This window comes from Saccharomyces cerevisiae, chromosome VII, assembly GCF_000146045.2.
Source record: "Saccharomyces cerevisiae S288C chromosome VII, complete sequence".
In the NCBI taxonomy this organism is placed as follows: Eukaryota; Fungi; Ascomycota; class Saccharomycetes; order Saccharomycetales; family Saccharomycetaceae; genus Saccharomyces; species Saccharomyces cerevisiae.
The window spans coordinates 323,718-346,308 of NC_001139.9; the positions used below are offsets into that span (position 1 = coordinate 323,718).

General features: G+C 37.3%; 9 protein-coding genes and 2 non-coding genes across 11 annotated transcripts, besides 1 other annotated feature; 7 read left to right on the forward strand and 4 right to left on the reverse strand.

Moving 5' to 3' along the window:
* Nucleotides 1–1,613: 1,613 nt before the first annotated feature.
* On the forward strand, nucleotides 1,614–2,444 carry TOS8 (Tos8p; the record flags this gene model as incomplete). The annotated part of the gene is made up of 1 exon (NM_001180961.1): nucleotides 1,614–2,444. The coding sequence occupies one exon, from the start codon at nucleotides 1,614–1,616 to the stop codon at nucleotides 2,442–2,444; it is 831 nt and encodes a 276-aa protein (NP_011419.1).
* Nucleotides 2,445–4,186: 1,742 nt separating this feature from the next.
* Nucleotides 4,187–4,507: a long terminal repeat (Ty1 LTR).
* A 358-nt stretch (nucleotides 4,508–4,865) lies between these two features.
* SOE1 lies at nucleotides 4,866–4,937 on the forward strand. The gene has a single exon. It is a non-coding gene; the product is annotated as a tRNA-Glu (tRNA).
* A 219-nt stretch (nucleotides 4,938–5,156) lies between these two features.
* VPS45 (Vps45p) lies at nucleotides 5,157–6,890 on the reverse strand (the record flags this gene model as incomplete). The annotated part of the gene is made up of 1 exon (NM_001180960.3): nucleotides 5,157–6,890. The coding sequence occupies one exon, from the start codon at nucleotides 6,888–6,890 to the stop codon at nucleotides 5,157–5,159; it is 1,734 nt and encodes a 577-aa protein (NP_011420.3).
* A 510-nt stretch (nucleotides 6,891–7,400) lies between these two features.
* On the reverse strand, nucleotides 7,401–10,748 carry PAN2 (poly(A)-specific ribonuclease; the record flags this gene model as incomplete). Its single annotated transcript, NM_001180959.1, has 1 exon — nucleotides 7,401–10,748. The coding sequence occupies one exon, from the start codon at nucleotides 10,746–10,748 to the stop codon at nucleotides 7,401–7,403; it is 3,348 nt and encodes a 1,115-aa protein (NP_011421.1).
* Nucleotides 10,749–11,168: 420 nt separating this feature from the next.
* Nucleotides 11,169–13,922, forward strand: SPC105 (kinetochore-microtubule binding complex subunit SPC105; the record flags this gene model as incomplete). The annotated part of the gene is made up of 1 exon (NM_001180958.1): nucleotides 11,169–13,922. One exon carries the CDS (start codon nucleotides 11,169–11,171, stop codon nucleotides 13,920–13,922), a length of 2,754 nt encoding a protein of 917 aa, NP_011422.1.
* Nucleotides 13,923–14,188: 266 nt separating this feature from the next.
* NUP145 (nucleocytoplasmic transporter NUP145) lies at nucleotides 14,189–18,142 on the forward strand (the record flags this gene model as incomplete). The annotated part of the gene is made up of 1 exon (NM_001180957.1): nucleotides 14,189–18,142. The coding sequence occupies one exon, from the start codon at nucleotides 14,189–14,191 to the stop codon at nucleotides 18,140–18,142; it is 3,954 nt and encodes a 1,317-aa protein (NP_011423.1).
* Nucleotides 18,143–18,338: 196 nt separating this feature from the next.
* On the reverse strand, nucleotides 18,339–19,325 carry NBP35 (Fe-S cluster-binding ATPase; the record flags this gene model as incomplete). The annotated part of the gene is made up of 1 exon (NM_001180956.3): nucleotides 18,339–19,325. One exon carries the CDS (start codon nucleotides 19,323–19,325, stop codon nucleotides 18,339–18,341), a length of 987 nt encoding a protein of 328 aa, NP_011424.3.
* A 276-nt stretch (nucleotides 19,326–19,601) lies between these two features.
* LIF1 (Lif1p) lies at nucleotides 19,602–20,867 on the forward strand (the record flags this gene model as incomplete). Its single annotated transcript, NM_001180955.1, has 1 exon — nucleotides 19,602–20,867. The coding sequence occupies one exon, from the start codon at nucleotides 19,602–19,604 to the stop codon at nucleotides 20,865–20,867; it is 1,266 nt and encodes a 421-aa protein (NP_011425.1).
* Nucleotides 20,868–21,073: 206 nt separating this feature from the next.
* MF(ALPHA)2 (Mf(Alpha)2p) lies at nucleotides 21,074–21,436 on the reverse strand (the record flags this gene model as incomplete). Its single annotated transcript, NM_001180954.1, has 1 exon — nucleotides 21,074–21,436. One exon carries the CDS (start codon nucleotides 21,434–21,436, stop codon nucleotides 21,074–21,076), a length of 363 nt encoding a protein of 120 aa, NP_011426.1.
* A 682-nt stretch (nucleotides 21,437–22,118) lies between these two features.
* Nucleotides 22,119–22,484, forward strand: YGL088W (uncharacterized protein; the record flags this gene model as incomplete). Its single annotated transcript, NM_001348836.1, has 1 exon — nucleotides 22,119–22,484. The coding sequence occupies one exon, from the start codon at nucleotides 22,119–22,121 to the stop codon at nucleotides 22,482–22,484; it is 366 nt and encodes a 121-aa protein (NP_001335777.1).
* SNR10 lies at nucleotides 22,269–22,513 on the forward strand. The gene has a single exon (NR_132179.1). It is a non-coding gene; the product is annotated as an SNR10 (small nucleolar RNA).
* The last annotated feature ends 78 nt before the right edge of the window (nucleotides 22,514–22,591 follow it).

Below are 22,591 nucleotides of genomic sequence, written 5' to 3' on the forward strand. Positions count from 1 at the left end.
AACTTTCTTCAACAGCATTATGGAAAATGCATACCGGAGATTGCTCATACAGACCATAAAAACAACAGAAAGTCTTGTGAGGAAGATAAGCAAGCACGGTAGGTAAACCAGATATGCACATAAATTACCGCTGACTCTCCCCTAAAAGAACTATATTGATGGTCTGACATATAAGGCACCGCTGAAAAGCATGTACAATTTTAATGTCTTTGCATTTGCATAGTCAGTGTGGCGTGCATTCTCCACAGAATCTAACTAATCAAATGTATCGTGACTGGGTGTTGCATCATTTTCGCGAATAAAAAATAGAACACTGTAGAGTAGCGCAGCGCTTTTTTTTTATTGAGGCCCTTTGCAGAACCAAGGCTGCAGTCTTTTCTCTGAAGATTAGCTTTGCTAATATAAACAAATCCGTTAAGTTCTTGGGAATTTCTTTGAAGGGGGGGAGGCGGAAATGTAGTGAGTTGTTTTTACTGTGATTTGCTTTTTCTTTCGCTCATGGCTTATTTTCCTTTCCTTTTCTTCCCACATTCAATAATGCAGCGTAAATATAGAACAAGATTACTTGTTTATACGAGATATACGGGCAGTGAATAAAGTGGTACTAGAACTAATTATCAAAAAGAGTAACTGTCATTCAACATTTCTGGCTCTAGACCCAATAGGACATAAACTTTTAGATTTTTGAAAAATGGCTTGGCGCAGCACGGTAATACTAGTTGGTTTTTTAAGCCTACTTTCGCCAATAAAAAAAACTACGAAACAGTTCTTACTTACCAATATCCCCTGCCACTACACTGTACTTTAGTGAACCCAACATCACGAATAAGAAACAATAAACAATAAACAATAAACAAGTGTTGCTTTAGCTCAACTTGCCCCTGAGAAATAACAGCGCAACTATCAACAATGAATGCATAGCATGGAGTAGAGTAAAAAAGCTTTGTTTTGGCCCCGCCTAGACAAGAGGCAGCTGCGCGAAATAAGAAATTATAAACTCTTGTTTTTCTATACTGCTCTCGCTCAACCTTTTTTTCCCACGCCTATTATCGGTTCAAGGGACAGCAGATCCGCTCTGCGCACTGGAGCAGAAACATTCCCAGTTCGGTTCCGACTAAAACCCGCCTTCCCACGCGAAATTCTGGGCCGTTCAAGGCAACTTATTAGTAAGAAGAGCAAGGGGAAGGTACATTAAAGCAAGAGAACCGTGCATGAATTTATAGACATTTTTCATGGGAGGTAGGGAATTTTCAGACTTTAAGTTACACCCCATAGGGGCAAACATACAGCAGTGGTTGTTATCTTTCATTCGCGCCAGGAAAAGCCGCTACCCACACTAAGTGACGTGTAATTGCCGTTCCCTTGTTTTGAAGCACACTGAAAGCTGAAGTGATCATAAGAAAAGAAAAAAATAAATGCTGAGAAGGGTTTGCAAAAAAAGAAAGGTTCCTAGTATATATATGGAAGGCTTCGTTAGCTTAAACTTTCTACAGTCATGCATACAGCAATTTTTTTAGAGCATTACTTCTTGAGTGGCAAAAGCATTTCTTTTTTTTTTCAGTATAGGAAGTAATCACTGTAGAAATAAGTCAACAATAATTGCATAGAAAAAAATGGGTACTAGCATAGTAAATCTAAACCAAAAGATTGAACTGCCCCCAATCCAGGTCTTATTCGAGTCACTTAACCGAGAAAATGAAACAAAACCCCACTTCGAGGAACGCAGGTTATATCAACCTAATCCTTCATTTGTTCCTAGAACAAATATAGCAGTTGGTAGCCCAGTTAACCCGGTTCCAGTATCATCCCCTGTTTTTTTCATTGGTCCTTCTCCACAGAGAAGCATTCAGAATCACAACGCTATTATGACTCAAAACATACGTCAGTATCCAGTTATATATAATAATAACCGAGAAGTTATATCTACGGGTGAGAGAAATTACATAATAACTGTAGGGGGGCCTCCGGTAACTTCTTCGCAGCCCGAGTATGAGCATATCTCAACTCCCAATTTCTATCAAGAGCAGAGACTGGCACAACCTCATCCGGTAAATGAGAGTATGATGATAGGTGGTTATACAAATCCTCAGCCTATTAGCATTTCCCGAGGTAAAATGCTATCCGGCAACATAAGTACGAACTCGGTCCGCGGATCTAATAATGGATATTCCGCAAAAGAAAAAAAACATAAGGCACATGGTAAGAGGTCCAATTTACCAAAGGCCACCGTTTCAATTCTAAACAAATGGTTACATGAGCACGTAAACAACCCTTACCCAACCGTGCAGGAAAAAAGAGAACTGCTCGCGAAAACTGGTCTAACTAAACTTCAAATTTCCAATTGGTTCATTAATGCTAGGAGAAGAAAAATATTTTCTGGCCAGAATGACGCAAATAATTTCAGAAGAAAATTCAGTTCTTCTACAAATTTAGCTAAGTTCTGATTTTACTTTTTTCGGAATTACCTAAAATGGGTTTACGGCATAGAAGATAGATAGATTAAGAGGTAGGTTGACTTTTCCTTTGAAATTTGTAATTTTAATAAAAATTCCAAAAAAAAAAAAAAAAAATTCAAAGTAAAAAGACAAACTTTGGTGAGAATCTTCGATTAACAAAATTACTCCTTAATATTCTTAAATTGGAAAATGATCATGGTTATCAGTGTATTTTCTTTTACCGTGTATATCAAGTTTTATACCCCGTATAGCTTCAATATACGCACTTTTCTCAGATCTTTTTCTGCCGTCATTCCTTTCTTCCTTTTCTTTCAACTAGAAAAAGAAACGAAATCAGACCATATATCTAGTCGCCAAGCATTTTTCCCTTCTTGGATAGGAGGAGCAAAAGAAATACTAACAGTTATTAAAATGCACCATGCCCTCTGTACATCATAAACCCACTTACAGGCTTTTTTTTCATTCTCGATCAGAAGAGAAAAAAAGAAAAATATAACTCGGCAGGCTGTACAACCTTATTGTTCTGCGTAGTTTACCTGGTACATAAACTTCAATCAGGTGATTTTTTTTTTGATGCAACAGATTATTTTGTAGGTGTATTTGTTCATTATGTTTGTATCTCTGTAGGCTCATGGATAATAGAAATTCTTCTCCTGGTACGTATTGGAGTATACCATAGGAATCAAATGCTGCCCGTCCCAGGATACTTTTTTGGAGATATGACAGTCTGAAAGGTGCAGAATAAGGCAAGTTTCTGGCAAACAAAAAGTGATAACAGTCTAAGTGTCTTGAAAATTGTTGTTACTCTTGCCATTGCGTCAGAAGAAAGGTGAGTTTTACTTCTATCCTATAGCGCAAGAAGGTACTCAATAGATTACAGTTCTTGTTGCAAGTTGGAGTATCCCATTAATTCAGGCCATTCGCCACGTTTTAAAACGAAGTTATTAAAAAGAATATAATTTTGGAATTCGAAACTTAATAAATACATGATGCTAGGTACACAGAAGACATCATTATTTATCCCCCTGAATTATGAGTCCACACAAGAGAATCAACAACTCTACATAATACCATAATTATTTTGCCTTTCACTCTTCAGAAAGTCGTTCTTTGATTCTGTTGTATCATCTGTCCTTTTGTTTGGGCGTCCACTGAATTTAATGGCAGCTTAGCTTTAACTTCATCGAATGGTTTAATACTTCACATCATCTTCTGAAAATCGCATTAATGGATTATACTGTTATTTAATTAGCAGCTGAAATTTTTGCTTCAAAAAGAGTAACAGTTGCAAGCAATTCTCTCAAAAGCTAAGAAGCCTTTGAGCCTTGGAAAGCAATGTTCATCTAAAAACACAAGAAAACCCTCAAAAAGAGTTATTGTGTGCAATAACACTAAATGGACCACAGATACATTTTTGAAAATGATACAATCCGTTTTTGCTTATAAGTACACTGAAATAAAACCTACCTGAGCTGGCGGCGCTACAAACACTCAATGTTTCTAACATATGGAACAAAGAGAAGACAGCAAATTACCTTGCTATAACTGTCAAGACGTTTTGGTAATACATGCTACTTGAAAACCCTCAAGAGTCGCTACAAACTTGCCTTTCCTTAATAAATAAAGGCAAGCGTTATCTTCGTTTTCAATGAAGCGTCATATACATGATACTATTGGAATAAGAATTAGCTATCATCTATCGAATAGTGTTCATACCATTGACATATTGTTGTCGGAATGGAACTCTAAAATATCATCTGTTTATCGGCATTCGTGTTAGTAGTATATTATCACATGCGGTGTAAGAAGATGACATAAAAATTGAGAAACAGTCATCAAATATAATGGAAGCTGAAATGCAAGGATTGGTAATGTAATAGGATAATGAAACATAATGAACGGAAGGAGAAATAATCGTAATATTATTATGTAGAAATACCGATTCCATTTTGAGGATTTCCATATCCTCGAGAAGAACTTGTAGTAACATAATATTATAGTCTTTATCAACAACGCAATCTCAACAATTATCAAGATTCACCTAACATTCAAATATTATATATGATGTAAAAATATGATATAAGGATTGCGAAATATATTTCAGATTTAATGAAGGTGATATGCAAGTATTGATCATTTAGAAGAATAACTAGGGAATGAAAAAAGAGCTAATACTATTATTATATAAAAATACCGATTCCCCTTTTGCGGATTACTCTATCCATGAGGAGAATACCCTAGTATATTCTGCATGATTTTATAAACCAACTATTACAGTCTTTATAAAAATGAAGTTCCAAAAACTTCTCATATTGGCCTAATTTCTCGCGAATATGATTGGTTATACGGTGTAAAAGTTTTTCCATATAGTAATTTACCTTTGTAATGGAATTTTTCCAACAATTATTGTCCGATATAGTGTAACGGCTATCACATCACGCTTTCACCGTGGAGACCGGGGTTCGACTCCCCGTATCGGAGTTTTTTGTCGTAAGTTGAGAAAGTTTTTTCCAGTTAAGTTATTATGACGCATGCACATAGAAGGATCACCGAACAAAGTTGCAATTATTAGGCACCGAATGAAGAAAATGAGAACCTAATTTCGCTTGGCAATAGTAAAATGTTTTATCTGCATCGAAAAAGTTATATAGATTTATGCCTCATATATAAAATAGAATTTTAGAATAAGATAATCCTTATTTATTTTGCAGATCTAATAGAATCCATATATTCTTTAGTTGAAAGTATAGAGGTGCCTCCTAAAACCACCCTCATTCTGTTATTCATCGTTCCATTGAAATCATGGACTAGCCTTGCCTCCTCATAAGTTACACCGCCAATAACAAACAATATTACATCCTGAGGAATATCTTTGCTCTGCTGGTTTCCGATCACTCTATGGCCTTGAGTATCTATTTCTTTGAAACGATCCCTGAATAACGCATTTTTAGAGAGATCTGTTAGTAATGACGAAATTTCCGGAATATGTTGCATATAGACGTTTTCAGCGGTGTTGCTCTTAGAATTCATTCTACTATTAAATCTTCTTGCTAGTTCGGTTAATATATCGTCCTTGTCATGGTTACTTTGAGTCATTTTATCCTGGCGGCTAAAAAGCGATTTAAATTTATGGAAAAAGTTGACGTCCTCTGGAGGAAGTTGTTGAGACAGAATCTCAACTAGTTGACGGATTTTGTCTGAGCTGGTTTGATTGTTTAAAGAATAAATACATGCAAGCTTTAACTTGTAATACTTATCAACTGCTTCATTTTGTAGCAATTTAATCAAATCGGAGAAATCTTCTTCATTGGCATCGTGTGCTGATAGATTTTGTTCTATTTCACTAATTTCCCATATATTTTTTATCTTCAACTGTCTGTCTAATTCCCCCACTATAGCCATATGCTTTGCAACATTTCCAGATAATTTTCTAAACTCTGGATACTTCTCAATAAAGTTTTTAATATCCTCAATGGAATTTATTTGGCTGTTGGTTTGTGTCTTGTCTTTGTATGTAGTCACATATTGTTTTACTTTATCACCCAATTCACCAAAATTCAAATACATGGTATCCCTGAAGAAAGCATCTTGCTTTGATGATAAGGTGACCTTCTCCAGGTCTTTATCAATTCTAGGCACTTTCGATAAATCAACTATATTCCGCTTAATGCCTATATACTCATTGATCATTGATTGGTAGGTCCAAGGTTGAAGTAAAGGTGTTATAGGATCAGTATTACGATCTAAAATTAGTAACACAGGTGTCGAATCCATCACAGGAAAATCAAAAAAAGTTCTTTCGTTTTTACCAATCTCATAGGAAACTTCTTTAGCCAATCTTTCACAAATTTTACTTGCTCCTTCATACCTGATATCTGGTTTTATCTTTAAGGATAAAAGCACAGAAACTAAGCTGTTGGTACATTTTGTTAGCCCCCCTTCGCTCCAAACCAATTTATTACTTAAAAATTCTCTTGGTTGCAAATCAAACGAAAATAAATCTTGGTTTAATATAAAAAAGTCTTGGAATATTTCTTCCACCTTAGTAACAGCTTCCAAGTCGTCAGATTCAGCTAGCCGTTCTAATTGAGATTTAGAGACAATATTACTAAAGAATATTTGATACTCGCCGTACCGAGGATTTCTTAACTCACGCAGCAGATGTTGCAGTGTTTCCTCTGTGGGTTTAACGTAAACTAAGCACCTTAAATGCCTGGACACTTCACGTTGCTCATTTTCTATTCTTTCTACCAGATATATTTCATGCTTCAACAACTCACTTTGAGTGGCACATAAGGATATCGTAGGTGTGGTATTCTTATCCAACAGCAAAACCTTAATCCTTTGGTGTTCATTGACATTGGCTACGCTCAATTTCGATTGGGAAGTCACAATTTTGTTTATATAAAAGTCAGCCACATCAAAAAGGTTCATTTCTTTGTTCTATACAGTAAAAGATGGCCTTAACTCAAAACCAAGTCACTGTACCTCTTCACTCCTTAATGTTACTCTGGGTACATTGCATATGAGCCAAGGCACTTCTATAAGTAAGTTCGAACGTTAACTAACTGTAATGACGTTACCCTTTCCTGAAATTGGCAGAAACAAAAATGAACATTTCTGGCAACTTTTCGCCATACAGTCAGTACTCGTTACGGACGCCCGGGAAACAAGTAGGAAACATATGAGAGGCCAAACAAGGGTAAGACCTTCTTTTCTGGTAATAGATATTACTTCATCGCACAAAGAAGTCTAATTCTGGCGTGTGATGACAAAAAGGTTTAACAAGACCTGTTTCAAAATGTTTGCATATGTTGATTACAGTATATATAATAGTACACAAACACCGGTAACATTTTATAATTTTTTTGAATTTTTTGTATACTTTTCCAACCAGTGGTGCGCTGGTGGCTCTTGAGATTACGTGAAAGGCACTGCACCATATTATCCCTTTGAAGTTTCTGGAACTTTGAAATTATGGGCTCTTCCTTCTTCGTACACGCTGTTCAGTACTTTCTCAAAGATAGCTTTTTCTTTCAGGTGGAGATATTTTTTGTAAAGAATCAAGGCAGTATGGGCATCTTCAATTGAATCGTGATTTCCCTCTTGGATATTCATTCCTAACAACACATATGCCAGATAACGCAATGAAAGATATCTCTTTCCTTGTAGAAAATATATGGCAGTGTCGCGAATTTGGTTTCTTGGGACATTAATATTAATGTGTTTGAAGTCATTATTCAAACCATGACCAACAAATACGCATCCGAGCTGCATTAAAAGCCAGACTTTTCGATATACAACGTTTCTTCTCACAAGCCTTTTGGTACTCTTTTCAGGGTCCAAGTCACCAGGAAGAATCCCACTATATCTTGTCAAATAGTCTTCTATGTGGTTCGTGTTTACCACATAATCATCGACAAATGGTACTCCATACAGTTCTCCTTCTTCGCCTCTAATAATGGATATTCTGGCCAAAGCAGTTCTTTTAGGTCGAATAATACTTCTGATTCCTTGATGATCGATTTCACATAGTTCACTTTGTAATGAGACAAATTCGGCATCAATGGCAACCAAGGTTCCAGATTTAGGTGCCTCATCATGTGTTAATAACTTATATTCACGTCTTGCAGTATCTCTTATTCCGTTTGCGAAATAATCACGGAAAAGTATGTCATAGTTGATGGAATACGTATCAACAGAAAAGAAAGGTTTTCGTAATTCTTCCGCATCACAATATATGATAATTTCTGGTGTTTTCCAAGGGTATGTCATTTTAAGCGCCTCTTCCTCTGTTATCTCAACAACCAAATAATCATTAAACATGAGCCACTTGAAGCAATTCTCTTTTGGATTATATTTTTTGACATATGTTACTAGACGCGTCTCGTTATTGTTATCAGTGATTTTAGCCACGTAACCATTCAATTCGTATTTAAATATGTGGCTTGTGCCCTTCAATTCGGACGCCGTCGATCTTAGAACTGCCTTGTTTTTAATGATGCTTCCATAAAATTCACTAGTTAACCAGTTTTTCGACGACCTTATATTGGAAAATTCGGTATCTAATAGTGATAATTCTAATGACAACACTGAAGGTAAATTCTTGACAGTACACTCCTGGGTGATAGTTTCGGTTTTGCCGCAGGTTGGGCAAATACTGTTCTTTTGGGTTACATTTTTCATGGCATATTCAATATAAGGCAAAATATTCTGTCCATTGCTTTTCTTGTTCAATTGTTTGATTACGGTTTTGTTGATTCCTGATATTGATAAGGAGGGTAGAAGTTTGACGGTAGTGTCGTAGTGATCACAGCTACACTCTGTTCGTATTTCCGTTTCCAAACCAAAGCATTGATTTAGGGTGATATTATGGTTGACTGTCTGCGCTTCCTCTTTAATAAGTTGCGAGAGCAGGAATCTGTTAAATTTTTGAGGCATATTGCGTTTAATACTTTCAGAAGAATTAAAATCCTCGATACTTTCCCTTATGCACAGCGATTCTAAATACTCTTCTAAATGTTCTTGTGGTTCACCGTTTTCTAATTGTCTTTTATCAGTTAAGGATTTCAATGACGCCTGAAAATTGGAAGAACTACATATTTTTCCATGTGATCTTTCCATCATGTCAAAGAGGTAGCCTAGATCAGTTAGCAACGTTGTTTCAAAATTCTCGTCTTTCAAACACCCAACAACGAAATTAAACATTTCTGGAATAAAGCGATACAATTGTATGATAGCATTTGTGTAGTGATTATCAACATCTGGATCCAATCCTGAATACTCAGTGTTATTAAAGGGCGTAAAATCAAAATTATCAGTACCAAATCTACCTGATGTCAGTGGAAGTCTACTGTATGCAGGGGGTACTTCGTACTTGTTGATTGAGGTATATGTCTGTATATCGCTGGTTTCTAAACCGCTTGTTATCTGTTTCCTTATATCTCTTAGACAAACGTAATCTGGTATAGCATTTCTCATACCGTATTTGGTGCGATCATATCTTAACAAAGGAAATTCTTGTGTGCTCAACTTCTCATTTTGGCTCGAGATCACAGCAAGGTTACTTTTTAATTTGCCGCTCGATGGTAAGGGTGACTTACCTGTTAATTGCGGTATGGTACCTTCACTTTTAAACACTACAGGGGGCCATGCAGACAAAAGTTTATCAAGATAGTACGGCATCCCCACAGAACTCAATGGATATGTTTCATCGTCGACAGATATTGGGCCGTCAGAGGTAATGTCATTAAAATAATCAGGATATGCTAGCATTTCAGGGGTATTGGTAAACATTCCCATGTTGTTTGATGATCTTCTCCATGTATCTAGGTGATTATCAGCTTCTAGTATACCCAATACGTCACCATTGGGGGACAAACATAACTTTTTAATCGACTGGCAAGGATGAACATATTGTGTTCTTAAAGTTGGATTGGAAAGGTCGATGAAATCAAACGAACCAGAACTTGAGGCGACGATCATAACAGTAGGAAGCAAAGGATGTAATTGAACAAAATCTGCGCCTCCAGATCCCATAGTTGTTCCTTTAGAAAAGGAAACAGGAGGGAGTTGACGCATTGTTCTCAAGTCGTAAACATTCACAAATGGGTCAGCGTATAAGTTATAAAATCTTTTGGACTTCCCTACTGTAACCAAGGTGTTATCCCGTAAATCCATAGCGGATATGGATGCAGAGTGTGCATTAAATGATTTGATAGTACGATTCGATGTTGGATCTAGCAAATCCACAGTCCCTGTTTGTCTTCCGATAGACAAAACTTTATTATTAGAGCACATTAACTTCACTTTAGATGAGTAATTCAAGAGGGAATCTAAGCAACCTCTGTTCAAGTCAATGGACGCAATTCCCCAATTTGTGTTGTCACCACCACAGTAGATATTGTTTTTCAGTGAATGAGGAGAATAGCACATAGTGTTCAATTCGCTAAATGCAGCAATATCAATGCTAGTGAGGTTCAATTTAGTAACACCTCTTCTATTAGCAAAGTGTAAGGAATCTTCACTAATAGATAAAATACCATCCCGATGACTGAGAATATCCTTCACGGAATTTCCACCTATGTGGCCCCTATATCTTGTATAAAGTTGAAAAGTTGGATCATATGACGAAATGCAACCATAGCTGTCTCCACTCCAAATTAAGTTTGCCTTCTCATCGAAGCTAATCGCTGTAATTTCCTTATCCCTATTATCGAAGCGAAAGTATGGCTTCTTCAAATGTTCCGAAAGATCAACTGGATTGTTGAAGAAATGTTGCCAATTATTCATAATACATTCACCATTCAGAAACTCAGTATAGCAATTGTGTTCTAGTAATCTCTTAGGGTGTAATGCAGTTCAAAACAAAAAATAAGCAAATAAAAAAATTTTCAGAATGTAAAAATTCTAGTTAAAATGAACGTGTATTATATGGTAATGATGTGTCTCTTGGAGATTCTATTTCTTGTGTTCCTCTATGCCCACATAGTACGTTATTTCCTATATATGCTAACGTTAAAAGCATGTTTCTTTTTCGTTATTCTCTCATTGAAAAAAACAATACGCGAAAGAGAAGGCGCCACCCGCCCCGTTTTAATACAAATAGATAAACACATAACAAAACAAAGGCTAATTAGACACTACACTCAGTGATTAAGTACTTAGTAACCGTGATTACGACGTCCCTTGTGATATCTAAGTGGGCTGACAATGAATGTGGATGAAAGAAGCCGGATTGGGGGTAGAGAGAAGGATGCGGGGCCCGGGAAAGGCATTCTTAAGCAGAACCAAAGCTCGCAAATGACTTCAAGCTTTCTAGAGAACCCTGGTGTTCGTATTCCTACCAGGATTATAACAAAAAAAGAAGTATTAGATGGTAGTAACACGACATCCAGGATCAATACTTCTAATTTACAGAGTATGGTAAAGAGAAGAGTTTCATTCGCTCCCGATGTTACGTTGCATAGTTTTACTTTCGTACCTGAACAAAACAATGAAATTAAGGAACCAAGACGTAGAAAAACTTCAACCAACAGCCCTACTAAAATATCTAGTCAAGAAGAGCCTCTTGTAACGTCTACTCAAATCGATGATGCTCGTACGGAAGAAAAAACAGCGGCAGAAGAAGATCCCGATACATCTGGGATGGAATTGACAGAACCTATAGTGGCGACACCGGATAGTAACAAGGCTTCACAGCATGATCCCACATCAATGGAAATGACTGAAGTTTTTCCTCGGAGTATCAGACAGAAAAATCCAGATGTAGAGGGAGAAAGCATTGAGTCAAGTCAACAAATCGATGATGTCGAGGCAGTGCGAGAGGAAACAATGGAATTGACGGCCATACATAATGTACACGACTATGATTCAATTTCAAAAGATACAGTAGAGGGCGAACCAATAGATCTGACAGAATATGAGTCTAAACCTTACGTTCCAAACAGTGTCTCACGCAGTACCGGGAAATCCTCTGACTATAGCGTGGAAAGAAGTAACGATAAAAGCGACCTTTCAAAATCTGAAAATAAGACGAATTCCTCTCAGCCGATGGAAATTACAGATATATTCCATGCTGATCCACAGAACCCTATGAGTCTACACAGCGACAATAACATCAATAATGATGGTAATGAGATGGAACTCACGCAAATACAGACAAACTTTGACCGCGACAATCACCACATTGACGAATCTCCCAGCGAAAAGCATGCGTTTTCTTCTAATAAGAGGCGCAAATTGGATACTGTCTCTGATTATGCTGCATCGGTTACGACACCAGTCAAAGAGGCAAAGGATACTAGTGGAGAGGACAATGATGGTGATTTAGAGATGATGGAGAAAATGTCACCCATTACATTTAGCGATGTTGATAATAAGATTGGGACGAGATCCAATGATGTGTTCACTATTGAACCCGGTACTGAGGATACTGGCATGCAAACCGCGACAGACGATGAAGAAGATGGGGAAAATGTCGATGATAACGGGAACAAAATAGTTGAGAAAACAAGACTCCCCGAAATAGACAAGGAAGGGCAGTCTGGTATAGCCCTGCCTACTCAAGACTACACTTTGCGGGAATTTATAAATGAAGTGGGGGTAGGGTTTTTAGATACCAAACTGATAGATGATCTCGACAAGAAGGTCAATTTCCCGCTTAACAGCTTTAATTTTGTGGAGAATCAAAGGATAGATAACGTATTTTCTGCCTTCTATATCGATATACCCATTTTAGAAGTGGAAGCATTCAGATGCAAGGAGCTTTGGAGAAGTATTAATGAATCCAAGGATAAATTCAAGGACTTTGAGGCCCAAATTGATAAATCCCATCCCCCTCTTCTGCTCCAGGAGTATTTTTCCTCGGATGAGAAAATGAAGCAATTGATGAGGGACCAGCTACAGTTGGTCAAAGGATATTCGAAATTGGAGGCAGCAATGGAATGGTATGAATGGAGGAAAAAGCAACTAAATGGTCTGGAATTAATTTTGGCAGAAAATTTGAATACCTTGAAAAGGGAGTACGAAAAATTAAACGAAGAAGTTGAAAAAGTTAACAGCATCAGAGGCAAAATACGAAAACTTAATGAAGCAATAAAGGAAGAGATAAGGTCCCTAAAAAACTTACCATCCGATTCTTATAAGCCTACTTTAATGAATAGAATAAAAATTGAGGCTTTCAAACAAGAGTTAATGGAACATTCCATATCGTTGAGTTCTTCCAATGATTTTACCCAAGAAATGCGTTCACTTAAATTAGCTATTGCAAAAAAATCTAATGATATACTAACTTTAAGAAGTGAAGTCGCCTCTATAGACAAGAAAATTGAAAAACGAAAACTGTTCACACGGTTTGACTTGCCAAAATTACGAGATACTCTCAAAATTTTGGAGTCATTAACGGGGGTACGCTTTCTGAAATTCTCAAAGGCAACACTTTCAATTGCATTTCTTCAACTGGATGATTTGAGAGTGGATATTAATCTAGCAAACTTTAAAAATAATCCGTTAAGTTCTATGAAAGTTATGAATGACAGCAATAATGACGATATGAGTTACCACTTATTCACAATGTTGTTGAAGAATGTTGAAGCCGAACATCAAGATAGCATGCTTTCGAACCTTTTTTTTGCTATGAAAAAGTGGAGACCATTATTGAAGTATATAAAATTACTAAAGCTCTTGTTTCCGGTGAAAATTACTCAAACTGAGGAAGAGGAAGCGCTTTTGCAGTTCAAGGATTATGATAGAAGAAACAAGACTGCATTTTTTTACGTTATATCCCTTGTCTCATTTGCTCAGGGCGTATTCTCGGAAAATGGGCAAATTCCAATGAAAGTTCACATAAGTACTCAACAAGATTACTCACCGTCACGGGAAGTCCTCTCTGACAGGATAACCCACAAGATCAGTGGAGTTCTTCCTTCATTTACGAAAAGTAGAATACATTTAGAGTTTACGTAAAGTGTTTATAATAGGACAACGATGACTAGTAATATCTCATCACTTTTTTTTAGTTTTTGACGAAAGATTTTTAACTGCCCCGCCGGCAGGAAAGTTCAAACAATTTGAAGAAAAGCTCGAAAAAATTTTGGACAAAAACAACAATCACATCACCATTGGAAAGATAAAAAATTAGAAAGAATTAACTCGTTTGTTGTTTCCTGTTACCTATCACAATTATTATTGCTTTTTAGAACCACAAGCAAAGGAGAAGCAGTAGCCACCTTATGTTTAATAAAAGTGTAAATAGTGGTTTCACCTTTGGAAACCAAAACACATCCACACCGACATCCACTCCGGCACAGCCTTCCAGTTCCCTTCAATTCCCTCAAAAATCTACTGGGTTATTTGGGAACGTTAATGTTAATGCGAATACTTCAACACCTAGCCCATCTGGTGGATTATTCAATGCCAATTCAAACGCTAATTCTATAAGTCAACAACCCGCCAATAATTCATTATTTGGAAATAAACCAGCACAACCATCAGGTGGCTTATTTGGCGCTACAAACAATACTACTTCTAAAAGTGCCGGAAGCTTATTCGGAAATAATAATGCCACAGCAAATTCTACGGGCTCTACAGGTTTATTCAGTGGTAGCAATAATATAGCCTCTAGTACCCAAAATGGTGGTTTGTTTGGTAATAGCAACAATAACAATATAACTTCTACCACGCAAAATGGTGGTCTGTTCGGTAAGCCTACTACAACCCCTGCTGGTGCTGGCGGCCTGTTTGGAAATTCCTCATCGACAAACTCAACGACAGGATTATTTGGATCAAATAATACACAAAGTTCTACAGGTATTTTTGGTCAAAAGCCGGGAGCTTCAACAACTGGGGGATTGTTTGGAAATAATGGTGCTTCATTCCCAAGATCCGGTGAAACTACTGGAACCATGTCAACCAACCCATATGGAATTAACATAAGTAATGTTCCTATGGCAGTGGCTGACATGCCAAGATCTATTACGTCTTCTCTATCAGATGTGAATGGCAAGTCAGATGCGGAACCCAAACCAATTGAAAATAGAAGAACATATTCGTTTTCTTCCTCAGTTTCAGGGAACGCTCCTTTACCACTCGCCTCACAGTCAAGTTTAGTGAGTAGACTAAGCACGAGACTGAAAGCCACTCAGAAAAGCACGTCACCGAATGAAATATTTTCACCGTCTTACAGTAAACCGTGGCTGAATGGAGCAGGTTCAGCTCCCTTAGTAGATGACTTTTTTTCTTCAAAGATGACTTCTTTGGCTCCAAATGAAAACAGCATCTTTCCTCAGAATGGTTTTAATTTCCTATCCTCCCAAAGGGCCGACTTGACAGAGCTGCGTAAATTGAAAATTGATTCCAACAGAAGTGCTGCAAAAAAATTAAAACTCCTCTCTGGTACTCCCGCCATCACAAAAAAACATATGCAAGACGAACAAGATTCATCGGAAAATGAGCCAATTGCAAATGCTGATAGTGTCACTAACATTGACAGGAAAGAAAATAGAGATAATAATTTGGATAACACTTATTTGAATGGAAAGGAGCAATCGAATAACTTGAATAAACAAGACGGCGAAAATACTTTACAACATGAAAAGTCATCAAGTTTTGGTTATTGGTGTTCTCCTTCCCCAGAACAGCTGGAGCGTTTGTCATTGAAGCAATTAGCGGCCGTTTCAAATTTTGTTATCGGGAGAAGAGGTTATGGTTGTATTACATTTCAACATGATGTGGATCTCACAGCTTTTACCAAAAGCTTTAGAGAAGAACTATTCGGTAAAATTGTAATATTTCGTTCCTCTAAGACAGTAGAAGTATATCCTGACGAAGCCACCAAACCAATGATTGGGCATGGGTTAAACGTTCCCGCTATAATCACTCTAGAGAATGTTTATCCTGTAGATAAAAAAACAAAAAAACCGATGAAAGATACGACGAAGTTTGCTGAATTTCAAGTTTTTGACAGGAAACTAAGAAGCATGAGGGAAATGAACTATATATCCTATAATCCCTTTGGCGGGACTTGGACTTTCAAAGTCAATCATTTTAGCATTTGGGGGTTAGTCAATGAAGAAGATGCGGAAATAGATGAAGACGATTTGAGTAAACAAGAAGACGGCGGTGAGCAACCATTAAGAAAGGTGCGCACGTTAGCGCAATCAAAACCATCGGATAAAGAGGTTATCCTCAAAACAGATGGCACTTTTGGAACTCTATCAGGTAAAGACGACTCTATCGTTGAGGAAAAGGCATACGAACCTGATTTGTCTGATGCGGACTTTGAGGGAATTGAAGCTTCCCCTAAACTTGACGTTTCTAAGGATTGGGTAGAACAATTAATTTTAGCTGGGTCTTCACTACGTTCTGTGTTTGCCACTTCTAAAGAATTTGACGGGCCATGTCAAAATGAAATAGATTTACTCTTTTCCGAATGCAATGATGAAATTGATAACGCAAAACTCATCATGAAGGAAAGAAGATTTACAGCCTCTTATACGTTTGCAAAATTTTCAACAGGTTCAATGCTACTGACAAAAGATATTGTTGGTAAATCGGGCGTTTCAATTAAGCGTTTACCAACTGAGTTGCAAAGAAAATTTTTATTCGATGACGTCTATTTAGATAAAGAAATTGAAAAGGTTACTATCGAAGCAAGGAAGTCAAACCCATACCCACAAATTAGTGAAAGCTCTTTACTCTTTAAAGATGCTTTAGATTATATGGAAAAAACCTCTAGTGATTACAATCTATGGAAACTTTCATCTATTTTATTCGACCCCGTTTCCTATCCATACAAGACGGACAATGATCAAGTAAAAATGGCATTATTAAAAAAAGAAAGGCATTGTCGATTAACTTCGTGGATTGTTAGCCAGATAGGTCCGGAAATTGAAGAGAAAATTAGGAATTCTTCTAACGAAATAGAACAAATATTTCTATATTTGCTCTTGAATGATGTCGTAAGGGCATCCAAGTTAGCAATTGAGTCTAAGAATGGTCATTTGAGCGTTTTGATATCCTATTTGGGTTCAAACGACCCAAGGATACGTGATTTAGCGGAATTACAATTGCAAAAGTGGTCAACTGGTGGTTGTAGTATCGACAAGAATATCTCGAAGATTTACAAATTACTAAGCGGTTCACCTTTTGAAGGTTTATTTTCTCTTAAGGAACTTGAAAGTGAATTCAGTTGGTTGTGCCTTTTGAATTTGACACTGTGCTACGGCCAGATAGATGAGTATTCCTTAGAATCTCTTGTGCAATCGCATTTAGACAAGTTTTCTTTACCCTATGATGATCCTATTGGAGTTATTTTCCAACTATATGCTGCTAATGAAAATACGGAGAAGCTCTATAAGGAGGTTAGACAAAGAACCAACGCTTTAGATGTTCAGTTTTGCTGGTACTTGATTCAAACATTGAGATTTAATGGAACACGCGTTTTTTCGAAGGAAACTAGCGATGAGGCTACATTCGCATTTGCCGCTCAACTTGAATTTGCACAATTACATGGCCACTCTCTTTTTGTTTCTTGCTTTTTAAATGATGACAAGGCAGCAGAAGATACCATAAAAAGGCTTGTTATGCGTGAAATAACATTGTTAAGAGCCTCTACCAATGATCACATTTTAAATAGATTAAAGATCCCTTCGCAATTGATATTCAATGCTCAAGCTTTGAAAGATAGATATGAAGGCAATTACCTTTCTGAAGTACAAAATCTACTCCTGGGTTCGTCTTATGATTTGGCAGAAATGGCTATTGTTACGTCATTAGGACCAAGGCTGTTGTTATCAAACAATCCTGTACAGAATAATGAACTGAAAACTTTGAGGGAAATTCTTAACGAATTTCCAGACTCTGAGAGGGACAAATGGAGTGTAAGTATAAACGTATTTGAAGTATATCTAAAGCTTGTGTTGGATAATGTTGAAACGCAGGAGACTATCGATTCATTAATTAGTGGTATGAAGATATTTTATGATCAGTATAAGCACTGTCGTGAAGTGGCCGCATGTTGTAATGTTATGTCCCAAGAGATTGTATCAAAAATATTGGAGAAAAACAATCCTTCAATAGGCGATTCGAAGGCCAAATTGCTTGAGCTCCCCCTAGGGCAGCCAGAAAAGGCATACTTGAGGGGTGAGTTTGCCCAGGATTTAATGAAGTGTACATATAAGATATAAGTTTTTTTATTTTTATTTCTAAAAAAAAGAAAAATAGTAAAACATGGACTGAAGCTAACGCTTTTGGAGTAATTAGTAGCATTATATATGGTAAAAGTGTTCTTCAGTAGGTCTAAGATTTAAAGGTAATGATATTTATATTATAAAACGATTTGACCTCTAATGCACTTCCTTTTATTCTTTTTGATAAAATATACTATACATCCCCCACAGCATCTCGCAGAGCCTCCACAACGTTAAGTACAGCACTCGAAGCTGGGCTGTCAGGATAGTTATCCAGGAAACTTTCACCCATGTCACAACTCTTGCCAATCCTCGGATCTAACGGAACAGACCCCAAAAATTTGATGCCCAATTCCTTACAAAGTGCTTCACCTCCACCTGTGGTAGCCTTGAATATTTGGGACTCTCCTTTGCAATTTGGACATACAAATCCGCTCATATTTTCCACTAGTCCAAGAATATTGATACCAGCCTTCTTACAGAAATCTATCTCTTTCCGTACATCTAATAAAGCTACTTCCTGAGGTGTGGTGACCACAAGGGCACCATCTATGCCAGATTCTCTCATATACTTGTTTATTGAAATGTGCTCATCAGATGTTCCGGGCGGTGTGTCGATTACCAAGTAATCGAGTTTATCCCAATCAACATCCTTTAAAAATTTTTTTATCAATAAATTCTTTTTTGAACCCCTCCATATAATGGCGGAATCGTCTTCTGGAAGCATATATTGAATAGACATGGTGGCTAAATTATCAGTCACATAGACAGGTGTCCAACCGGAGTTCGATTCATGGACGGTTTCTTTAATGCAGCCTAACATATGTGGCAAAGAAGGTCCACATATATCTAAATCCATGGCACCTACTTGTAAATCTTCGTCAGCTGAAAGTGCCCAACTTAGCATTGCGGCAAATGTCGACTTGCCTACGCCACCTTTGCCTGATAAAACCAATATTTTATGTTCTATTCCTGACAAGTTATCTGTGATCAATGGAATATCTGGATCAGGGCCTTTCGGAAGACTTTCACATATTTCTTTATTGGCGCAGCCACCACAAGCATCGGACTTACCTGCCATGTCTGATTCTGGACCAGGACAGTGTTCTGGTTCCGGCTGATTAAGTTCATACTCTGCTGGTAGCACTTCGTCGTTTACATGTGGTAGTATCTCAGTCATTCTTGGATATCACTTATGTATACTGTTGTTCTCAAAAACAGAAAGACTTCACGTTTAGCCTAGCCTACGAGTTGTTGGACAAACATGTTATTTATTATTATATACAAAATATTTCTACGCATTACTAATTACACCATTAATGAATCCGAAAAAGTACCCGGAAGCGTATTTTGAAAAGCCATATTAAAGAATAATAAGATGAACGGCAGTTTTCGACGTGTCAATGCATAGAACTGAGAGAATTGTGCATTGGATGACTTATTTATGTAGGGTGCTATGTCCCAGCTGACGGAGTTCATTAGCTGTATCCCTGTGGTTAATGAAGAACAAAATGAAGAAGATGAGCGTGGCCTCTGTAAGATTCAGATTGAAGATGGCGCTATGTTGGAAACATTAGATGAGAACAGTCTTTCAGGGCTTAGAATAGAGAAAATGTTGGTAAGTGAAGGTACAGGAATTTTTTCCAAAAGCAGTTTTGGAATCAATGATTTGCGAATCTTTACGGGAGAAAATATCGATGAAGAGTCTAAGAAATATGTGTGGTATGAACTACTCAAAATGTTAACTGGTCACAAAGTGTACATTGCATCGTTAGACGAAAAAGTCGTATTCACAAAATGGACGTGCAGAATGCAAGATGATGAGGTATGGAAAGTAGTTATGGAGTTGGAGTCATCGGCGATCATAAGAAAAATCGCTGAACTTACCTTGCATCCAGTCAAAAAGGGAGAGATTGATTTATTTGAAATGGCAGATAAACTCTATAAAGATATCTGTTGTGTTAACGATTCTTACCGGAATATAAAGGAGAGCGATTCTAGCAATAGAAATCGAGTTGAACAGCTGGCTCGGGAAAGGGAGCTATTGGATAAGCTTTTAGAAACACGTGATGAAAGAACCAGAGCAATGATGGTAACCTTGTTGAATGAGAAGAAGAAGAAAATAAGAGAGCTTCATGAGATTCTGCGACAAAATAATATCAAATTGTCTGACGATGATGTTTTAGATTCTGCGCTTATTAATACGGAAGTGCAAAAGCCAATTTCTGAGTTAAACTCTCCAGGAAAAAGAATGAAACGAAGAAAGACGGTAGTAGAGCCTCAAAATTTACAAAAGAAGTTGAAAGACACAAGTCGGAGGAGAGCTAATAGAAAAATATCTAATCAATCCGTGATCAAAATGGAAGACGACGATTTTGATGACTTTCAATTTTTCGGACTTTCTAAAAGGCCAATTATTACTGCTAAAGATAAACTCAGTGAAAAGTACGATGATATTACCTCTTTTGGAGATGACACACAATCAATAAGTTTTGAATCTGATAGTAGCAGTGATGTTCAAAAACATTTAGTGTCTTTAGAAGACAATGGTATTCAAATATCAGCAGGAAGATCGGATGAAGATTACGGAGACATTTCTGGTTCTGAATCTGAGACTGATGCAAGTGCAGGGGAAAAGAAGAGCTCCAACCATAGTGAACAATCCGGTAATGATAGGGAACCTTGCTTGCAGACAGAATCGGAAACGGATATAGAAACATAGCCTATTTATGAATGAATGTAATATATGGCAAAGAGTATTATAGTATCGCATCATTTGAGAGAATACTTTATTTAAATGGCAAAAAATAGTTCTATGTGAGTGATCGAAAACTCAACTACTCAGATTGAAAAGAAAATAAATAAAACTAGGTGTTGTATGAACGTGAAAGAAATCGAGAGGGTTTAGAAGTAGTTTAGGGTCATTTTTCAGTACATTGGTTGGCCTGGCTTGAGTTGCAACCAGTGCCAAGCATCAGCGTTGGCCTCTCTCTTGTACATTGGTTGGCCTGGTCTCAAATTTAACCAGTGCCAAGCGTCGGCAACAGCCTCTCTTTTCGCCAAAGTGGTGTTTTGCTCTTTTTCAGCCGCCTCAGCAATAGTGGTGTTGATAAACAATAGCCCACTGGCGGTAGCGTTACTGAATGGTAAAAAAGCTATGTCATGATCACCTCCGAAATCCAAGTATCCAATAATGGCCTCGGCTGGCACCTGAGCGATATCTTCATCGGAACTAGCAGTGACAGAAACGGCCGCTAAAATAAAAGTGAGAAAGGTAGAAATGAATTTCATTTTCTCCAATATGTGAATTTACTGGAATTTGATGCAGGTGATGGTAGTAATTATCCATTATATAGAATATAAAAACAGATATAGGAAGGACACCTCAAACTACACCAGAATCAAGGACAGCTTTTATACATATAAGCCCTCGTCTCTGCGCTGTAAAGACACCAAGTTTCACTAGGTCCACGGCGACTCTGTACTGAAACAACTGAATATTTGAAACAGTAACGATGAATAGTTTGGCTCGATACCTTGAAAACAATCACTACAGGCGTCGCCCAGATGCGCACATCGTTGCTGGCATTGATGTACCAATGAAGAAATATAAGTGACAAACTTTATGAAAAGATAGAAAGAGGTTTACAAGATAAGAGAAAAATTATGCTGTGAAGATTAGTAATCGAAGTAACTGCTTATTCATTCAGTGCATGTTTTTCTAGGAATGCGTTTGATATGGGACATACATCTTACTATGCGACATTACCTTTTAGGGACATCAATGAGCAAGTGAACACTAGCAAATTAGGAAAACAACTTTAGCACGCCCAACTGCGTACTGAAACGCAGAAAACTATAGAGTTTCCCGAAACGGTGACAGCTGAGTTCGCTCAAATAAGAACAACACCATGTCTTGAAGCTTCTTCTATAGCGTAGAGTAAGTAGTGCCTTGTAGCCCTACCGTTTTACAATGCATGAGGTTACCCGCACTTATTATTTTTTTCTCTTTTTTTTTCTTAGCTATAAAAGGCAGATCAATGCAGCATTCATTGCTTTATTTGACTTTCCTTTACTATTTATTTACTTTCCATTTCTTATTTTAGTGTTATTTTATAACAGTAACGCAAATTTAACAGCCATTCGTAACACGTACAGTATCTCGTCGAGGTTGAACCCCTCCGGGGCGTTCTTGACCCATGAAGAATGTGGATTGGTGTTGCAATATATTTATTATTGGCTTGGACTGGAGAACAAATTTATCGATCTTGGGTGCAACAGTCTTTCTGTCGTCTGTTTTTTAGCAGATCTAAGGGTTTACCTTCGTGTGCCCGGATGAGGACCGTTGCAAGGATTGATAATACAACTATATACATCATTATCGTAGTGAATTGCACGAGTAACTTCTCGGCATGGGGTGAGTAAATTCATATTATGAAAGTAATT